The 20,019-nt window shown below is 38.6% G+C and overlaps 2 protein-coding genes across 2 annotated transcripts; one reads left to right on the forward strand and one right to left on the reverse strand.

Moving 5' to 3' along the window:
* The first annotated feature begins 97 nt into the window (after positions 1 to 97).
* Positions 98 to 6,462, forward strand: LOC103983208 (EH domain-containing protein 1-like). The gene is made up of 16 exons (XM_009400405.3): positions 98 to 266; positions 361 to 440; positions 1,992 to 2,060; positions 2,133 to 2,190; positions 2,283 to 2,335; positions 2,423 to 2,465; positions 2,546 to 2,607; positions 3,050 to 3,163; positions 3,313 to 3,415; positions 3,522 to 3,571; positions 3,704 to 3,832; positions 3,918 to 4,169; positions 4,317 to 4,396; positions 4,659 to 4,782; positions 4,863 to 5,006; positions 6,070 to 6,462. The coding sequence occupies exons 1-16, from the start codon at positions 182 to 184 to the stop codon at positions 6,253 to 6,255; spliced, it is 1,632 nt and encodes a 543-aa protein (XP_009398680.2). The 5' UTR covers positions 98 to 181; the 3' UTR covers positions 6,256 to 6,462.
* A 3,941-nt stretch (positions 6,463 to 10,403) lies between these two features.
* On the reverse strand, positions 10,404 to 14,105 carry LOC135610773 (uncharacterized membrane protein At1g16860-like). Its single transcript, XM_065105684.1, has 4 exons — positions 13,380 to 14,105; positions 12,052 to 12,207; positions 11,269 to 11,480; positions 10,404 to 10,885 (listed from the first exon to the last, which is right to left on the reverse strand). Exons 1-4 carry the CDS (start codon positions 14,061 to 14,063, stop codon positions 10,693 to 10,695), a joined length of 1,245 nt encoding a protein of 414 aa, XP_064961756.1. The 5' UTR covers positions 14,064 to 14,105; the 3' UTR covers positions 10,404 to 10,692.
* Positions 14,106 to 20,019: the final 5,914 nt, after the last annotated feature.

Below are 20,019 nucleotides of genomic sequence, written 5' to 3' on the forward strand. Positions count from 1 at the left end.
CACCGCTTTCCCCGTCTGGTCCCACCTCGCGCGCATGAGCGACTATTATCCTCCCCCACTCTTCTAAGAGCGGAGAACAAAACGCTCCTCCAAGAACAACTCCCGCTCTGCACTGCTCTCTCTCTCTCTCTCTCTCTCTCTCTCTCTCTCTCTCTCATTTTTCGTTCTTTTGCCCTAGACGATGAATCTGGTGTCGTCTTCCGTCGCTTCTTGCCCCAAGGAGAAGCAGAAGATATACCAGGAGTGGTTCTCAGTCGCCGACAAGGGTCCGTCGATTCGTTCCCTCTCACACTCGTTTGATTTTTGTTTCTCGCTTCTTTTCTCATGACGTTTGATATGCTTCTTTTCTCTGCGGTTTAGATGGAGACGGGCGCATCACGGGGAACGACGCGCTCAAGTTCTTCGCCATGTCGAAGCTGTCCCGGCCCGAACTTAAGCAGGTCACGACTTCGTTAAGATTCGCCGCTTTGTTCTCGCTTTCGTCAATTTCTTTGCTTGCTTGTTTTCAGTTCCTTCCGATTAACGTTTAATGCGATGTAGCAATTGATTCTCGTCACGTTTCTGTGAACCATAGATGTTTCTTTTCCGTTTGTCCAAGAAATGCCTGATTGCAAGGGAAAGAAGGGGGGAGGATGGAATTAATGGTGACAGTCTGGTTGTAACTGTCTACTTTCAAATGAGTCAGATGTTGACGATGGGTGCTGGACGAATTGAGGATTAAAAGAGCCACGAAAAATTGCAGTTGTGCTGCTCTGTTTTCTTTAGAATCGAGGATACATAGAATCACACAATTCTGAGACCAAATCATATTTAGTTGTTTCTTAGCGCATGATCATCGATCATCCTTTATCACCATTATGACCTAAGTTTACCAGCAAGTTTCTTGCATACGATGAATCCCAAGTGGCATGCATGCAATTGATGAATGATTCAGAGGTTCTTCTTGTAGTCCAATGGAAGATCTTCTTAGGATGGCTAAGTATTTTTTTATCTCTAAGGATGGGTAAGTATACAAATTACTTGGAGAATCAAGTTAAAAAAATAAAAAAATTCAAGTATGGAGAAAAAAGAAGCCTTGAAAAAGAGTTTGATTATCTTAAGGTTTCCTTGGGGGAAGTGTACGAGGAAAATGCTTTAAGTGCTACTAAGGTGTTCTCTTACAGTATTGAGAGAAGAAGAATTTTTCAGGGTTTTTGTTAGGGAGTATTACTCATGCTTTGAGCTTATGTTCTAGTCTAATCAATAGAAAATTCTATTCCTTGTAGCGAATTATTCTTTGGTAGTAAGAATTTGAGTTTGTTCTTCATATACATAAACTGAGTGTATCAAACCACATATCTATTGTGTTCACGAATTTGTGGGTTTATGTTTTATTATTGATTCTTATCTTGTTTTCTTTTTTAACATTAGTCTTCTTCCCTCCACCATATCTTAAATCATGGGTGACTGCAATAATGACAAAATATAGACAGCAGACTGATCATATAGTTGTAATTGTGAGAAAACCATTAATCAGAACTTTTTGTTAAATGGCATTTAAGCCACATAATGAGAAGGTGCCACATTAACTGTGCCTGTATTTTTTTCACTGCATTGAGATCGACCCATCTGCTCTATAGTTTCAGTTGATTTCTTGGGACTTTCATCTTGGGTAAAAGTTAATAATTAGGTTAACTAGAGATAGGCCAAGGTGGTCCTGAGTAAAAGAGCCTTTCTTTAATAGATATACCTTATGTTGAGGGAAAATGCCATAAATAACCAACCTTAAATTGTAGCCATTTGTATAGAAATTAAGTTCCTTTTTCCTTATATTGTTAAGAATGTAAACCAAATGGCATTTATGCTAAGTTGTTAGCAATTAGGGCATGCTGTTTCTTTTCTCAATTTTTTTTCTATGTTCATCCTACTAAATAATGTGGCCTTTACCTTTGCACCATGTAATTAGATTACATGTTGTTCTTTGGCAATAATGTATTAATTTTTTTCTGAAGGTCTGGGCCATTGCAGACTCTAAGCGGCAGGGTTTTCTTGATCTCCAAGAGTTCATTAACGCAATGCAGGTTTTGCTTTGCATGCATTTTTTATATTAAAGGACATAATGCCCATCACTAATTTTTTGTCATGATGTTCAGCTTGTTGCACTGGCTCAAGAAGGGCATGAGATGACTCCAGATTTGCTTAATCATGCAGGTAACTCCGTGACTCAAAAAATCCCTACAGCTGGTATGCTTTGAAGTAATGCTAATTTTGTTAATTGTATGCATCACTTTTCCTCACAACAGACTTGGAGAACTTAAAACCGCCAGTGATGGAAGGTTTGGATATTCGACTAGCTGTATGTCAATTATTCTCTTTGTTCCTTAAAAATTTTGTTGTGTGAATGAGTATCATCCTCGACTTACTGCAATTAACCATCTTCTAGAAATCAAAGCGCTCAGAAAAGAAAAGCGATCCTTGTTCAGATGGTAGGAAGCTTGCTTCTAGAATTCATGAAAACATTCTGGATGGTAGTTTACCTAGCTGATGTTTCTGGTGATGTTTTCAGTACCACCACAGCCTCAATCACCTGCATCAGCTCGCTGGTTTAACTCAAAATCAGCAAAAAAGGTAATTTTTTGGATCAATGTATACTTATCCTTCAAATTTCATGTATGAGTAAACATACTATAAGCTTTTTCTGAATCCTTTTTGGATATTATAACAAGTATATATGGTGGTCCTGGCAAGCCTTGTTTCTGCCCAGGCGCTATCATACTCTCTCGCGCCTTGTTTTATTCCTTGGACTTGACATTCTTTATGTATAAGCCTTTGCATTCGATATCTCATTGACATTGTTAGAATTTTTTGACAAATTTTCTAGAATCAACCATTTGCTTTTATCAGCGTTGATTATCACGAAATGAAAGATATGATCACCTGTACTTACAGACTATATATATTGGTTTTTGCAGTAGAAAGTATGGATGGCTATTTTAGTAAATTAGCCAGACAACATGCCCCATCTATTTTGTTGTTCTGATGATGATCTTGTGCTTATGTTTGTTGTTAGATACCTTCAAAGTCAGTCACCTCAATTATCGATGGTTTGAAGAAATTATATATTGAGAAACTGAAGCCTTTGGAAGTTACCTATCAATTCAGTGATTTTGTTTCTCCCTTGTTGGTAAGGCATAATTCCTGATTTTTTTTTTACCACAGTTTTTTTAGTTATCAAACTGCACAAACTTTTAGTAGAACCTTCTCATTGAATTTAAATTAATTATTAACAATTTCATTCTCTAGTTTTGACCTCACAAATAAATCCTTCTGTAGACAAATAGTGATTTCGATGCCAAGCCCATGGTTATGCTCTTGGGTCAATATTCTACTGGAAAGACCACATTCATAAAACATTTATTGAAATCTAGCTATCCAGGTTTGCCGATACTTATACTATTTATTTTTAAAACTTCTTTATTTCTCACTTAATGTTGCCAAGATTGCATATTGGACCACCTTTCTATATTCCTGCTTTCTTTCAGGTGCACATATTGGACCAGAACCTACAACCGATAGATTTGTTGTTATAACAGTAAGTTTTCCTTTCCCCCTCTTTATTTTTGTTTTCTTCGTTTTTCTTTATATTTGTTTGGGTTTCTTTTCTGGGTGGATGCTTTTGTAGAGCTCTAATTTTTTTTCAACTAATTATTTTGCTTATATGCAGTCAGGACCAGATGAGAGAAGCATTCCCGGGAATACTATTGCTGTTCAAGCAGATATGCCTTATAATGGCCTGACTGCATTTGGCACTGGCTTTTTATCAAAGTTCGAGTGTTCTCAGATGCCCCATCCAGTATGATTTTATCTTTACCCCTAGTATGGAAATATGTTCCTCCATTTTAATTCAGGATCCAACTGTATAACCTTTGCTTGTGAAGCTTTTGGAACACATTACTTTTGTTGATACTCCTGGTGTTTTATCTGGGGAGAAACAACGAACTCAACGCAGTTATGACTTCACTGGGGTGACATCATGGTTTGCAGCAAAATGTGACCTTGTTCTTCTCCTGTTTGATCCTTATAAACTTGACATCAGTGATGAGTTTAAGCGTGTAATTGGATCCTTGCGTGGTCATGATGATAAAATACGTGTTGTTCTGAATAAGGCAGACCAAGTTGACACCCAACAGGTGAAACTTTAAGCTATCTGTGCATCTGTTTAACATACCTCTTAATGTTACATATGTTGAATCAATTTTTGACAAGCTACCTCTTTGTCAACAAAGACTGGTTCGAGTTTGATTGACGGCATTTTTCTTTTCTGTCATATGTCACAGCTCATGAGAGTTTATGGGGCATTGCTGTGGTCTCTTGGAAAAGTTCTGAACACCCCTGAAGTGATGCGAGTGTACATTGGGTAAGCTCTTAGTAACAATGTAGATAACTGTGTATCCTGTCTTCTTCAATGTTATAATGAATGATGAATATTTTACAGTTATTTTTAAAATTTCAACCAGGAGCTCATCTCAAGAGTAACTTTTATGTCCTTGAGAACTTAAATCATCCTTAATGTTATTAGGGTGCATTTTATAGTCTCCGAAATTCCAAATGAATTTCACCTAACAGCAATTAAAGATTGTTGCTTGTCATTCTAAATCGTTCCTTCGTCGCATATACAGTTCGTTTAATGACAAACCGATAAATGAAGCAGAACATGCTGTCATTGGAAAGTTGTTTGAAAAAGAGCAAGAAGATCTCCTTTCTGATCTGAATGATATCCCAAAAAAGGCTTGTGACCGTCGTGTAAGTATGGTTGTTGCAATGTTTGAACATCTTTCTGCATCGTTACACTTTCTCGATCACTATGTTCTTTATATCTGCAGATCAATGAATTTGTGAAGCGTGCAAGAGCAGCCAAGGTTCATGCATGCATAATTAGTCATCTGAAGAAGGAGATGCCTGCAATGATGGGCAAGGCTAAGGCTCAGCAGAAACTTATAGATAACCTGGAAGAAGAGTTTTTAAAGGTCAGCTTTCCTCTAGTAAATTTTCTAGGCATGATTAGTCAATTGTGTATCTACTTTAAGATCATTGGCTTTAGTTCCTAAGTGGTTTCTAATAGTTTTTGCTTAGTATGATAGCTATTAGCTGATAGGTTGCTCCAAGGTCAAAGTTCTCAGACATTGTCATGCAAGCACTTTTCAGCTATTCTTTTTCATGTCCCATCTCCTAATTGTTATTGACGTTTGGTATCTCATCAATTGTGGCTATAGTTTTTATTTTCTCAATTACATTTCTACCTTGCCAATTTGATGCTAGGTTGAAGGCGAGTTGCACATTCACTGTGATGAAATTTTGTGTAAACTTCTTGTGTCCTGTTTTTCGTGTCATGATCTATAGCCAAACCAATATCATCTGAAAAGGGCTTGACTGATGATGGCTCGTCATATAATAAACATATGATGATGATGACTTGTCATGTAATAAATATATGCAAGGTGGGAGCGAACCTTGGTAGGAGGGCTTAATACAATACAGAATTTATAATGGAAGCAGTTTTCCCAGTCTCTTCCATTATATTTCATAGAACTGTAAGAAACATCAGAATTACATATCCTAATTATGACCAAACCTTGGTGAATTAGGGCTTCGTTTGCGTTGCAGATAACGGTCTTCATAATACTGTTTCTTTTGGGCACATTATCCAGCGAATGGAAGGTCACTTCGGTTGCTTGTTGCTAATACTTATTTTTGCATATTTGTTTGGAGTGTAATACAAATGGAAGGTCATTTCAAGTACAGCATCCGGTTCATATGAGTAGACTATGTATTTGCTCTAATTCCTTTGCAAGTAAGATGTTGACTCCTGTTCCTTTTTTGCTTATGCACTCCATATTGCGTTTCTGCTAGTATTATTTGGTATACAATTAACAGTGACTTGAAGCTATTTTAGGCACTTAATTGATTTTACTCATTTTCTTTTTGTCACTGTGGTTTGGTTCCAAATTTGAGTTTTACATTCAGTAGTTGTAAGGTGGAACTGTCTGTCAAATAAATATATGTACGGAATCTGACAAGTGTGTTGAGCAGGTCCAGAAGGAGTTCCACTTAGCACCAGGAGACTTCCCCAATGTCGACCAGTTCAGAGAGGTGTTGGGTGGATACAATATTGACAAATTTGAGAAGATGAAGCATAAAATGATACAGGCAGTGGATGATATGCTGGGGTATGACATCCCAGAACTTTTGAAGAGGTTCAGAAACCCATATGACTGAGGATGCCTCACACTGAATAGTGAAACATGGTCTGTTGCTCTCGAGAGACCAAGTTGTAACGAAGTAGATGTTGAGCTTGTACTTGTGCCACGAGGAATTTGCTTTTTTCTTCTTCGTTCAAACCATTAGTTTTGGAATCTTGTTTCCACGTTGATAGATATGGTTGTATTTCAGTGGATCTATTAGTGCTGGTGTTCCTTTGGACAAGTTTTTGTTTAAATATTTGGTATAGACTTCATTTATTTTGTTTTTTATTATTTTTTTTCAAAAGGTAAGTAGTGAGGACACAACTTGATCCACAACCTTTGTATATTAAGATCTTAACGTCTTCATAAAACAATTGAGACATGATCATATATTTATTTGTTAACTAATGTTTTAAAGATTTATTGGATGAGATTTTGAACTATCAATTGGTTTAGGTATAATTTGGTTGTCTGATTTGTGAAGGGAGTTTAGAGCTAATCTTGATCGGAGTTCGAGTTTATTATAAATTTAGTGTCGAGAAAATGAATGACTTTACATCTGGGGTCATATTGTTATCAAAATAATGTTTTGGATCAACTCAAGTGGTACTATTATCGTCTTCGATTCTTCGTCTATCTTTCTTGTCTTTTTACTTTAAATCATTTATGATTTTTGAACTCAGATGATTATATTTCTTAAGAGAGTATATGTCTTTTTACTTTAAATCATTTATGATTATATTTTTTAAGAGAGTATCTGGCCAAATTTTACACAACAAGTGTATTTAACTTTTTAATATAGATTCTTATGTTCTTAATATATAATTTTGTTTAGCAAGAATCATAACTTATTTCTAATTTTAATTTTTTTAATATTTATCATAGTAATATATATTTTTTTAAGTGGTGTTATTATATTATTATTAGTAATAAACTCTTCTAAGCAATGTTATAGTTTTTCATTTATGGTAAGTCAGTCATTTTATATAATTTTTTAAAGTATATAATTCTAATGATTTTTAAAATAATTTATTTTTAATTTCAAAATTAGATTATTCTAGATTTTCATGTTTAGTGCAAGAAGTACAAAATTTTGATATATGGTTGTCATACTTATTTTTTAATATATCAAATTCATTGGCAAGTGATATATGATTCTTTTTAACAAATTATATTTTTTATCAATCTTTTAAGTTCATTATATAAATAATAAAATACTTCAAGTAGTTCATTATGTAATAAAGAATTTCGGGAAAGTCAAATATTTTATTGTTGAAAACCATTAAGGCATAATTTATCATTTCTTCTTTATTAGTTTACTCTTGCACTTCTGAGTTACTTAGTTGCTTTATGTCCTAACCTTTTTTTACTCATAGCATATGATTGCATCTTTCTTGAGTTTACTTTTATTTTTTATATTTTCTTCTTTCAGATTTATCTTATTTTTCCTCATGAATTTTTGAATATTCTTGTAAAAAGTATCATGTCTTCGTGGCTTAAGCTTTCGCTCGAGTAATCTTCTTTAAATTTAAGAGTAATATCCTTCTTCTTTTTTTTCTTTAGAATGTTTTCCTCTATTTTATTGCATGTCATTTCATAGGTAATTAAAAATTTTATGAGTTCTTCAATAAAAAGGTTATTCAAATATTTAGCTTCTTGAATTGTTATTACCTTTCGATCTCAGTCTTTAGGAAGAAACCTTAAAATCTTTCTCGTAAATTCAAGATTAGTATAGTTTTTACTAATAGTTTTTAATCCATCGACAATATCCATAATTTATTAAGAGTTTTTAATTCATTGATAATATCCGTAAAATAGATATATATGTTACCAATAAATTTGTTTAGTTTTATTTTAAATAATTCATAACTATGAACTAAAAGATTAATTTTAGATTCTTTTACTTATAACTTCATGAGTGACTTCAAATGTGTATCATATATCATATGCAATATCATAACTAAAAACTCGATTAAACTAATTTTTATCTAAAGTACAGAATAATTTTTTTTAAAAATATTCTTTTTAAATCATTATATTTATCCATCGATTTAAAAGATTTTAAAAAATCAAATTGAATAATATTTCATAAAAAAAATATATATAAAAAAATAAAAAAAAATCCTATTGTGTTTGTCAATAGGTGCAATCCGTTCATTTGAACATGGAAAAAAGTGTTCATCTTGATTGCTTAAAAATATTATTTATTTACTCTTCGGTGTTAATCTAAATGAAAGAATATTATTATGATATAAATTGTTAGAATTTTAATGGTACTATGAGGTGGGAGGGGTGAATTAGTGTAAAAATATTTTTATTTGATTTTAAAACTTGATTGATCTAAGTTAAAATTATAAGTAAAGATAATTATAAGTAAAGAGAATAAAACTTAGTAACAAATAAAGAGAGACAAATCAATTTATGATGGTTTGGTCTTCTTGACTTGATTTCTCTTTCCTCGAGGCTATCAGTTTTCACTATCTCGATCTTCTTTTCAATAGGTGAAGATCAACGACCCTTGTTGTAACTCTCTCAATTTTTAAGCTTAGGAGATAGCATTCACACTCTTTTTATATAATATCTCTTATTTCTTATAACTTAGAATTATAATCAAGCAAGGAGGAGAAGAAGATTCAAACTATGCTCAAAATAAGAGCTTACAATACTTCACTAGCTCAAGAATAAATATCCCATTAACCAAGCTTAAGTGGGGTATTTATAGGCCCCAAAAAGCTTTAAGAATATAGTCAAAAATTCAAATCCTTTAAAATTTTAGGATACAGATGGTATTACCATCGACACTGGGTGGTACTACTACTGTAACTTTTGACATCGCAAATCTGAATTCTGATGATATTACTGCCACAAAATTTGAATTCTGGATAGTATTACTACCACAATAGATGATACCACCATTGGAAAGATTGATAAAGCACAAACTATGATTATCGATTAACTCAAGCAGTACTACCGCTTGAGCCTGGCGGTACTATTACACAAGCCTATTTTAGGCTATTGTTTTGTCCTTCTAACAAGACCAATTCGGCTCAACTTCAATCCCAATTATTTTCTTACAAATAGACTTTATTTCGACCCGATACTGGCTTAAATTGACCCAAAATAACCTCAATTAAGATCTTGACAAATCAACCACACATTCAGCACATGTACAAAGCTTTCGGCGCATTGTACGTTCTTTCGACATGTCATCCGATCTTCTGACATTTCGTCCGAACTCCTAACACATCGCCCTTTCTCTCGATACATCGCACATTCGACTGATATATCGATTTTCCCACGACATCTAATCTTTCAACGTAATATATGATCCTTCTAGCATGATGTGTGAATCTTTAGCATGAAATCTGATTTTTAGCACATCGACCATTCCTCTTGCTCGACGTCTAATTTTTAATATAATAATTTTTTTATATAATGTTTGACTCTCTTATTCAACAATTGACCTTTTGGTGGTCCGAGTCCATGATTGTAGTATTTCCTGTGTTACTTATCTCAAAAGCATATTAGTCTCATATAAACTTAATTGATTTCATTAAACTCTAAGATTGAATAGGTTCGACAAAGGATCATGTAAAAAATTATATGGGAGATGTACTAAATAAGACCCCTCCAAATGTAAAAGGTTTGAAAAATTAGGAAATTTTGGTCTCAAAAGATGTACCTGAAAGACCTTTGTATAGTGACATTGGTATTTAAGGTCGTGTTAAATATCTATAATGGTTAAACGCTTACTCGAACCATATATGCAATTATATGGTATGGAACTTGAAAAACATAAGGGTAATAATTAGTTTGAGTCAACTTTTTACATAACTAACTCCACGGGGCTGATTCAGTTGCCTAATCATCCAAGTGACAATAATGTATCGATCAGATAACTATAAAGTATCGATCAATCACGACTGTGAGATGTCAGCCATACAATGATCAGATGCTAGGAGTCTTTCCCGTGTCATCGTTTCTATATATCACAATATATATCACAATGCTTGATAAGTAGCTCGGCCCATCTGTAACCCCTTGATCTCATCTCGTGTTTCATTGTCTTCAACGGCACGAACAATTTGGGTTGAAGACTTTGCACTGCAAAACTTGGTTTCACCTCAACGGCACCGAGTTAGATATGAAGAGCAGGAACATATGTGCAAGTTTAATCTCCGAGACAATATCTACGTTAGTCATTCCAAATATACAAAATGCACGATATTCACACTTCTTGGACACATTTCTTTTAGTTGATCTGCATCTTCTATGTACGAGAAAAATAAAAAAAAAAACAACAACAACAATAACACAGTTGAAGGTTGAAGTTCCAATCAAGAAAAGAGACGCATCATCGCCATTCACTCTTCTCTTGTACCACATTAAGTTATCAACACCAAGCAATGGTTCGGAGTCCTGTAGTTCTATATTGGCAGAACCCAGGAAATATGAAGAAACCGGAGGCTATTTACACTTGATAAACCACCTCATCAGGTCTTTCGTCTCCTATTAGGATAAGGCCTTCCACAAACAAAGGCAAGAAACACTTTGTCCACCGGCATCCTGTTGAGACCATATCTGGGGGTGGATCGATCATTATAAGGTTTTCGTGTTTCTTGAGGATGCCCATAACACTTGCAGTATGGCCCTCTTTGATATACCTATTGCAACATGAACAAGACAATTAAACTCGATATCAGACGCTTGTACAGATACCACGCATCTACTAGCCAAAAAAGGGCGAAAGCATAAAAACCCAGAAAGTGCAGATATATATATTCTGATTTGTAAACAAAGACAATAATTGTTCATTCTATTATGTTGGTCTTCTCGTGACTCAGAAAAGAATGACTCAGCAGTTTCACAAGACCTGTAGCCGAGAAAGCCAGTTATTGAGTTGCGTGAAGGTCATAAGAATTTGCAGGTACCAATTACTATTTAAGGAGTTATGATGAAGAATACAAGGACAAACTTACTGTGTGGACACTTGATTCCAAATCATCTTATTACATATTAGTCATTCATGCATAGGTTTGTGTCTTACCCCTCTTTAAGGCGCATTATGCGGTCATCACTCGAAAGATTATGCTCCATCAGCCAACTCAGAAAATCAGGAGACAATTGTTTCTTCTCTTTATTCATATCCAAAATAGTTGTTGGTTTAACGAAAGTAGTAACCTTAGCTCCATTTCCTGCTCTCACAAGAAACCTCATCCCAGTAGCTGAGTCTGATATGTAAAAGTCTGCTATATGCCTCTGTCAGAATAAGCAAAAAGAAAAGAGAAAAGAAGTGTATTTAGCATCACAAGTGTATGAGCACACAAGGAATATCATCATAAGCAATGACAGGACTATTTGGAGAGATTTTAGCTGCAAAAATTCATTTTCATGATTTTCTCCATAGTTCTGTGCATGAAAAGTCAACAATTAGGTCAAGTAAACTACTCGAAAGTAGTTGGTTTTGCAACATCTGCATCAAATTTTTTTTTTTTAAAAAAATCAATTATTTAAACATGTTATTCTGATACCTTTAGGTACAATTCCACATGGAAATAAGAGATGACATTTGGAGAGGGTGACTGATAGCACAATACCAGCCCTCGTTAACATATCGGTCCCAGTGGTGTTGTGCTTGATTTGAATGTTTTTTTATGTAACATGAAAAACATACTTCAGTTGTTCGGCATACAGAAGATCGTTTTCATGACACACAAAATTATTTAAGGAATAAATGAAAAATACTAAAATGGCCCTACAGATGATTTCACCCAAACTTGAGCTGATATAAATGACTTCTATTCAAGTTAGTGAGACATGAAGATCGAACCTCTGAGTTCCTCAATCCCCATGAGAAGTGCATAAGATTTGGCTTGGCAGGGAGTCCACTCCATCCTCTGTACTCATATATATCAGTGGAAATATAAATGCACCTAGAAATCTTTTGGTAAGATGCTTCGAGAGGAATACTTCCACATGTGACATGCTGCACCGGTGATAAAATGCATCAAATAACAACCAACAGAAGTCTTCATTTAACCATTGCTAGAGTGCTACATAATTTGCTTTTACTAAAAACTCATTATGAATGCCTATCTATCACTCGGACTGCTATGTAAATCATGACATCAACAAAACAAAGCAGGCCCAGTGATCCGAAAGTCATTTAAATGATAAAAGGATTTTCTTTCTCGTCACATTTGGGTTAAGCTTCCTTAAATAGATTATGCCAATCAAAAGCTAAAATTCTACATCAATGTAAAGGCATAATTTCAATTCCCGAGAAGATTGTATACCATTCTTCAACCTTCAGTTACATGGCTCTAGATGTTTTCTTTTCTCATGATGCTGGTTTTCGAAACATATAATCATCTTGAGTAACAACATCATTCCGGTAGGCACGGATGCATTCTACGACACTGTAAACTAATTACCACTTGAGTTTCTCCCCTAGTGCAAGGTCAGAAATCCAATTTCCATCATTTGCAATCTGCACATTTTCCCCAGTTGTCATAAAAAATGCTCTCTGTTGGCTGTGGGTTTGAATATGCTTATCTTTGGTCTAGGATCCAGGATTATCCAGTGGCCTTTGCCATCGAAATGATTGTTCTTCCACAAAAGGAAAAAAGGACCCTCGGTGAACAAGCTAGGCTTGATCTAATCAAAGACTCTATGTCTCATTTATTCATGGAAAGCTTCTTTTCGATGTTGAGGGTGGAGAACACCTCAAAATCAAAACAAAAGAAATCCAACCCAATTTCGGAATTCCTTATAACCCTTCTATATAAAGATGAAGAACTTCTCTCCAAGCCTCTAGAAAAATCCTAAGAATATTTTTCTTCCGTATCTCCCCACGCCAAAAACCTGATATAAACAAGTATTTGTAGAACTATTAAATTCTTTCCATACTTGAATTATCTTATCCCAAGTAACCTTGTTCTCTAAGTAAGTATCCTATTAGACTCTAAAAATGCTTGCCAACCCTAACATTTGATAATGAAATCCATATGTTTTGAGTATGTTTATCATCAATCACATACGCAATTTAAAACATAATAATTCTGAGGAGTACCTAAAATGAAGACAAAATATAGAATGCAGGAGAAACTAACACGAGTAAAACAAAAGAAGCAAAGAATTAAAAGAAGGGAAACCTACCCCTGTTATCTTAACTAACTTTCCAATTGGGAGATTTCTTGGGTCGATGGAGGAGTTGGGATGACACCTCAAGAACCTCTCCACTTCCATCCTCCCCATCACGCAGCTCCACACCGCCAGCGCCACCACCGCCGCCGCCGCCGCCGCTACACCCACCAGTATTTCCGGCCGTCCCACCGCCGCCCACACGAACGCCCCGGTCGCCACTCCCACTACAAACATCGCAACCAGCACCCACCTCCACGCTCTCGACACCCCAAAGACGAACCCCTCCCCGTCCACCACCGTCACTGCCGCCCCGTACTCCTTCCTCCTCCTCGCGGGCGCGGGGGACGTCGCCGGCGTCTGCTGCCTGCTGGAGTAGCGGGCCGGGCCGGATGTGATAAGCCCCGTGGCCGGGATGGGGGAGGGAGGGGCGGAGGTCCTCCTCGAGGAGGGGGACGACCGGGGGAGCGGCCCGGAGTGGGGGCCGGATCGGGGCCTGGGAGAAGCCGTGGAGGCGGTGGCGGTTTCCCCGACGGGGATGTCGAACATCCTACCGAGCTCGCCGGACTTCCTTACGTCGCCGCCGGTGTAGGGTACCGCCCGAGAACCGAACGACGGCGACCGCTCCTTGGGCGACATTGGCAGCCCAGAGACAACCATTCCATTGCTTAATTGGTGCGCAACCCTTTGCCCCGACATCGCAGGAGAATGCGAGTATGAGTCACACAAGAACACTCCTTGTGCGCCCGTTGTTGTTGTTGTTGTTGTTGTGGAGTTGCCGTCCTCTTATAGGGCGGAGGAGAGAACGAGGGAGCGCTACTCCCACCGAAGTGTGTAAATTGGGGTTTGGAGATCAGGACCGTCCGTTTCGTGGACTTCGTTGTCACAACCCCATGCGTCGTGGAAACTAGTACAACCACAAGACTACACCCATTGAATCACCATGCCAATGTGATCCGACGTAGCGCTGGGCCCCGCAAAGAAAGACGAGCAAGTTGAACTCCCTTGCAACCGCAACACGTAGCGTGTGCTTGTATAAGATCCGTGGTGTACGTAAAGGGACCAGTGGATCAAGCACCGTCGAGGGATGAGCGGACGGCTACTCCCGCGCTTGATGGAGTAACCCCGCCGGGTCCACTTTCGGTGGAACCACGGGATCACGTCAGCACGTGGCGCACTCCCTTATCGACGGAGCACCTAAGACTGCCACGTCGATGGGCACCGCGGATAACGAGGTGGTCCCCGCGACGGAGGTAACACCTGACGACGAAGCATGCGAGTCGTTCAGTTAGAGGCCGCGATCGACGAACGACATCGCGGATCGCGTCGAATGGACGGATGAGATCAGGGGACTCGTGTGGTTCGGGATATTAGCTGTGCGTAAAACATGAGCTGGAACCTCGCTGCTCGTGAACGTGCCGACGTGTCGCGTTAGGGACGGGAACAAACCATTACCGCTTGCATGGAAATCTCAACGTCTACAGTTGTCAACGTTTAGTTCGTTACGATCAGATGGCGGCAAAGGCGCCAATCCCAAGAAAAGAAATAAATAAAAGGCTGGTGGGAGTGGGACCCGCCGATCAAACCAATATAACGATCCCACGTTGCACGATCATCGACGGGGGAACTGCGACGAAAGGGATCTCCGTGACACAACCAATGTGGCAAATTAGGTGCCGTTTTAGTTATATTAATGAACCAAATTCTTCTTTATATGATGCTTTTAAATCGGTCCGAATTGAACAACAAATCATATGGCTATTGATTATAATTTTAGGCCCAAATCCATCGAATTTATCTTATGATTTGACGTGATTTCTCTTTTCACATTGTAGCCTCTAACGTACTTCTTGTGCACCGATCTCCTCCACGTTGACCATAGGGTATGGTTCTCCCTAGGGAGCAGCACTTCTAGTCCGGCCCAGACCAGTAAGAACTGTCTCAAACGTAAGCATTGCAACAAGTCAAACGTAAGCCAGACCACATGGGTGTTGAATGACTGTTGGTTGACCAGCTGGTGTCCCATTGCAAAGAGGTCGAATTTGGAGGCTTTGACAATGGCATCCGTTGACTTTGGATTTCTTCATGATGTGTTGGTGTCCTTGTGTGCTCCGAGTGGACAACCTGCCCTTGCTCCTCTACCAGATAGTGTCCATGGTCAACTAGATGGCAAACTGTGATCTCCAATGTAAATATAAACATATATATAATATATTGAGGGATGATAATTATAATTATTAGAATGGTTTCGAACATTGATCCGATCTAAGGTATTGGTCGAATAGATGGGTCAACAATTCTATACACAATATTAGTATGTTTTTTAAAAATAAATATATAAATTTGATAGAAATTAAGTAAGTGGCAATATCAAAAGAGGGCGATAGGGACAAGACGAGAGTGTTCTCATTGAAGGGGATGATAAAGTAACCAATAATATAACATATTTTTCTTTTCTTTTTACTGAAAGAGACTTAAATGTCATGTAGAAAAATTCAAATACCTTTGACAACAACTAATCAGTATTTTATTGTCTTAGTGAATTGAGACCTACTGAACGCCCAGTTTGGGATTTATAATTATGGTTGAAATTAATCCATGTCAAAGTAGTCCATTATGGATTAAAATAATAAATTAATGAAGAGAGTTGACTAAAAAACCAATACATAATAAGAGAGTTGGGGTTTGGAATTGATGGTTATTGGATTTATAATCAACATAAAAATTCATCCAAAATATGGTTTGTAATATATTTTTTTATTTCTTTTCTAAGTAGTAATTAACATCCCACATATGTAATTTTGCGACATAAATGAATGATATATGAGCTGGTCTACGCATAGTGGGCTCTTAGAGGCCCATTTCAAGATTTTGATGGGCCATCTCGTGGGATCCACTGTAGGTGGAACGTTGAGCAAGTCAGATTGTCGACAAGGCGGGGTCCATCTCGTTCCGCCTGTCTTAGGGCGCCACATCATCTCGTACACGAATCACCTGTCGCCGTAAACTACTCCCTGCGGCCTCGGCCGTCTCTGCAGGTATCGTCCCACCATCAACTTCGCTTCTCTGAGGCTCTCCTCGTCGCTGCTCTCTCTTTCTTCGTCTTGGAAGGTGGGCTTCATTTGGCGTCGGGGGATACGAAGGTGGTGGAGCTCGCCGTGAGTGGATGCAAAGCTTCGCTCTTTCCTGCACTAGGCACAATTACATGGGTTCCTTGTCTACGAAGTGTTTGGAGAAATGCCAAAACAAGGGTTTACTTTCGAGAAGCATCTTGGTTGCTGGGATGGACCTAATCGTCCAGAGCTAAGTGCCACATACTCACCAATCTGGAGATTAATATTACATCAGCTGTGGAGGTTGACTGGCAATTCTAGTTTCACTTTTGCTGATTCACCAACATCTCTATGCGATCGAAAGGTATGAGATCCACTGTCATTCATAAGGTCGTCTAAAGCAAGCTTCGGACCTTCTTCAGCACAAAATCCGAGATGAGATCTGGAGCGATGTTGACCAAGTTGGTGCCTTTTGGCAACACCACCTCAAACCAAGAGTCGAATGCTTTTAACAGCACGGAGAAGTCCACCTTAGCTTCACAGCAATCCCCTCGCTAAATGGAGCTGTCCCTCTCTGTCTTCACAAGCAGACAAAGCCCTTGGCCGAATTGCCATGCATGATCGAAACATGGGACATTCTGGAACTTTATAAGCCTCCTTTCACGCCAAGGTGGTCGATCAGCTTTTGTTATGGGAGAGGCACTGCGGGAGAAGGGATAAAGGAGCAAGGAACAGACCCACCTTTTCCCTAACACGAGTACTCATCTTCTCCACCAGTGTGCCTTCCAACTACTCGAAGACAACATGTCATGAAGTGCTCACCTATAAGGATAACAACTAGGCTCTTTGAGGTGCTAATGCTGCTCCATGTCTATGGGTTACCACAGTAGGAACAGTCATGTTTACACTGCATCTATATGAATGAAATCCAAGGAGCATATCTTTAGAGATTTCTGGAGTACCTTTTGCATGGCAACGCAAATGCAACCTCTAACAAAGAAACTAAGTAAAATGTATTGGTTCTTACTCGATTAGGCTTCATCTTATACTCAAGTGGTGATATGGCAGATGATGTTATATGATAAAACTGAAGGCCATCTCAAGATCATTGTCATAGACGGGGACAGCACGCATGCATGCTTTCGGCCCTCGCTTACCTACATTTATTTGCATGCATGAGGCCCAGGAAATCCGAGAAAGCGATCAACGTCTGCAGAGACAAAAGCTTGTTCGTCAGAGCAAAACATGGACGCCTCTTTATCCACCACCTTTACTGAACGAAACCATGTTCGCTTCCCCAAGTCCTTCTCAGAGAGAGAGAGAGAGAGAGAGAGAGAGAGAGAGAGAGAGAGAGAGAGAGAGAGTACAAATAGAAGTCCAAGATCAAGGCGTGGGAATGTGGTGGCAGGCCGACTGAGCTATTCAGATCATGAGGTCAAGGAGCTACTCATATCATGAGGTCAAGAAGCTCAAATATACAACACCACCTCATCTATCATGGTACATTGTTTACGTGAGATCGAGTGAACAATCATGCAAGCGAAGCTGTATCAGCCAAGAGAGGATGAGCGTCCAAACTGGGAAAAGAATATATACCAGCTTCATTTTTGGTCAACCATTTTGGCACTTAATATAGTAAATCGACATGATCATTCTTAGATCCCAGTAGCACACACCAAGTGGTACTAATAAATCAACACGGTATTAGAAGCATCGCCTAAGCCATGTGTTTTTAACTCAGTGATTGCACGTTGGGATGTCATTCATTCACTGTCTGGTGTGATTCGTCACTAGTGGTGCTCACAAAAGATAAGGTGGGGGAGTAATGGAGAGAGAGAGAGAGAGAGGGTGAACAGCCCAAAGAAGGGTTGTCCCCTTTGTTGGTGTCATGGCAGAGCCACTTTAACGCCGGTGTCTCCGTGGTGGTGGTGGCAAGCGTTTTAATAGTAGATAGAGAGAGAGAGAGAGGGAGCAACTCCATGTACGTATTCCCGAACCTTGTTTCAAGGCACGCACACATTCTGCACTCCTGCGCCCAAAGGCCATTATAATAAGTGAATAAAGACTCTTCTCTCCTCTTCCTCAACTAAACCACCTCTCTCTCTCTCTCTCTCTCTCTCTCACTTTTCTTGTTGCAAGAGTGGAGAATGTACTGGTGAAGTGTAAGAAAAAGGAGTGGTTTGGTGTTATCAGTATGGGGAATATTGCAGGTGAGCATGCGAAAAAGAGGTGGTGTAGAGCTTATTTATTGAACTCAGTACACTTCTTTTTTGGTTTGGAGTACAACAAGCCAAGCATGACACACCTTCTAAAGCTGAGACGAGCTTTGGTTATACCACACCCTCCATAATTCCCCTCACCGTCCTCCTTCCCTTTTCTTGAAATCCCGATACCACTTCCGATGCCACCCTATTTTATGCCCTCCCCCTCCCTCACTGCATTGCCTCTCACTCCTCTCTCCCTCTCCTATTGAAACCCTAATCCAAGACACAAGGATCAGCAGAATCCAAGCACAGCAGTTTTGGCCCTGCAGACGCATGCCGTCATCGCTGTGGTGGAGATGGTGATAGTGATATACCAGAACGAAGAGCGCTACAAAGGCTAATAAGCTCATGATATCGCATGTTGATACCAAGTGACGTTCGAGATGGCGGATGAGGTAAGGTTCCGATGATCCAAGGATGAAAGGAAAGCGATATTGGTGAGGTTCAATCCGATGATTGGCTCTACTTGTATCAGTAAACCAGTCTCAGATTGAGCCGCGCCAATATCTCTTTCATTCTTCCTACACTAAACAATAAAGCCCGTTCTTCACCCATATTTCTTTTCTATAAGATAAAAATCATCTCTTTCCTGATCGAACAAAGAAACCTACGATTGATGACACCCACATCATCGAGTCATCAAAAAGGTTTAGATCAGGTCTTTGCTTGTGTATCAGTAGTGCAAGTAGCCTTGTCGGATCTCACCAGAGAACAGTATGTGTCCTATGTTTGCTGAATTATATTCACAGTGTGGTTTCCCCGTCGATGCTAATCCTTGAACAAGGAACTCCGGGAAAGCATACCTTGTACCGCCATTTAGCTTCCTTCTTCCTCCTCCATGCATAAAATTACTTAAATGCAACATGGAACATGTTTTGCATAATGCATCGATGTCAGCTTAATCTCCTCCCATAATGCATCTATCCTGTCACTTTTACTGGGCGAACATCAGAGAGTAAAAGATCATTCTTTGGATCTCCATGTTTATTTTTGGGTCATACTTCAACCAAGAACTATGTCTCCGGTATGCATCTTTCATGCCATGTTCTAAAAAGACAGTGTGATCTTTTGTTGCTGAATTTATAGTGGACAAACTGAACCATTAGCACCCTAACATTAACACAAATTTCTCGGAGCTTCACTGCTGCTAGTAATCCTACCGATGAGTGATGATGTGCTGCATATCTAACACACTCCCAGACCTGAAAAGAAACCACATGAAGGTGTGTTCTTCCTCGTTCGCAATCTATTTCTCAACATGTTTAGTCACCCTCGTCCACTCATGACCCTGCTTGCGATCCAATTCAGCATCCACCCACCTGAACCTGTACAATAGCA

The sequence above is a fragment of the Musa acuminata genome, chromosome BXJ2-4 (assembly GCF_036884655.1).
Source record: "Musa acuminata AAA Group cultivar baxijiao chromosome BXJ2-4, Cavendish_Baxijiao_AAA, whole genome shotgun sequence".
Classification (NCBI taxonomy): Eukaryota; Viridiplantae; Streptophyta; class Magnoliopsida; order Zingiberales; family Musaceae; genus Musa; species Musa acuminata.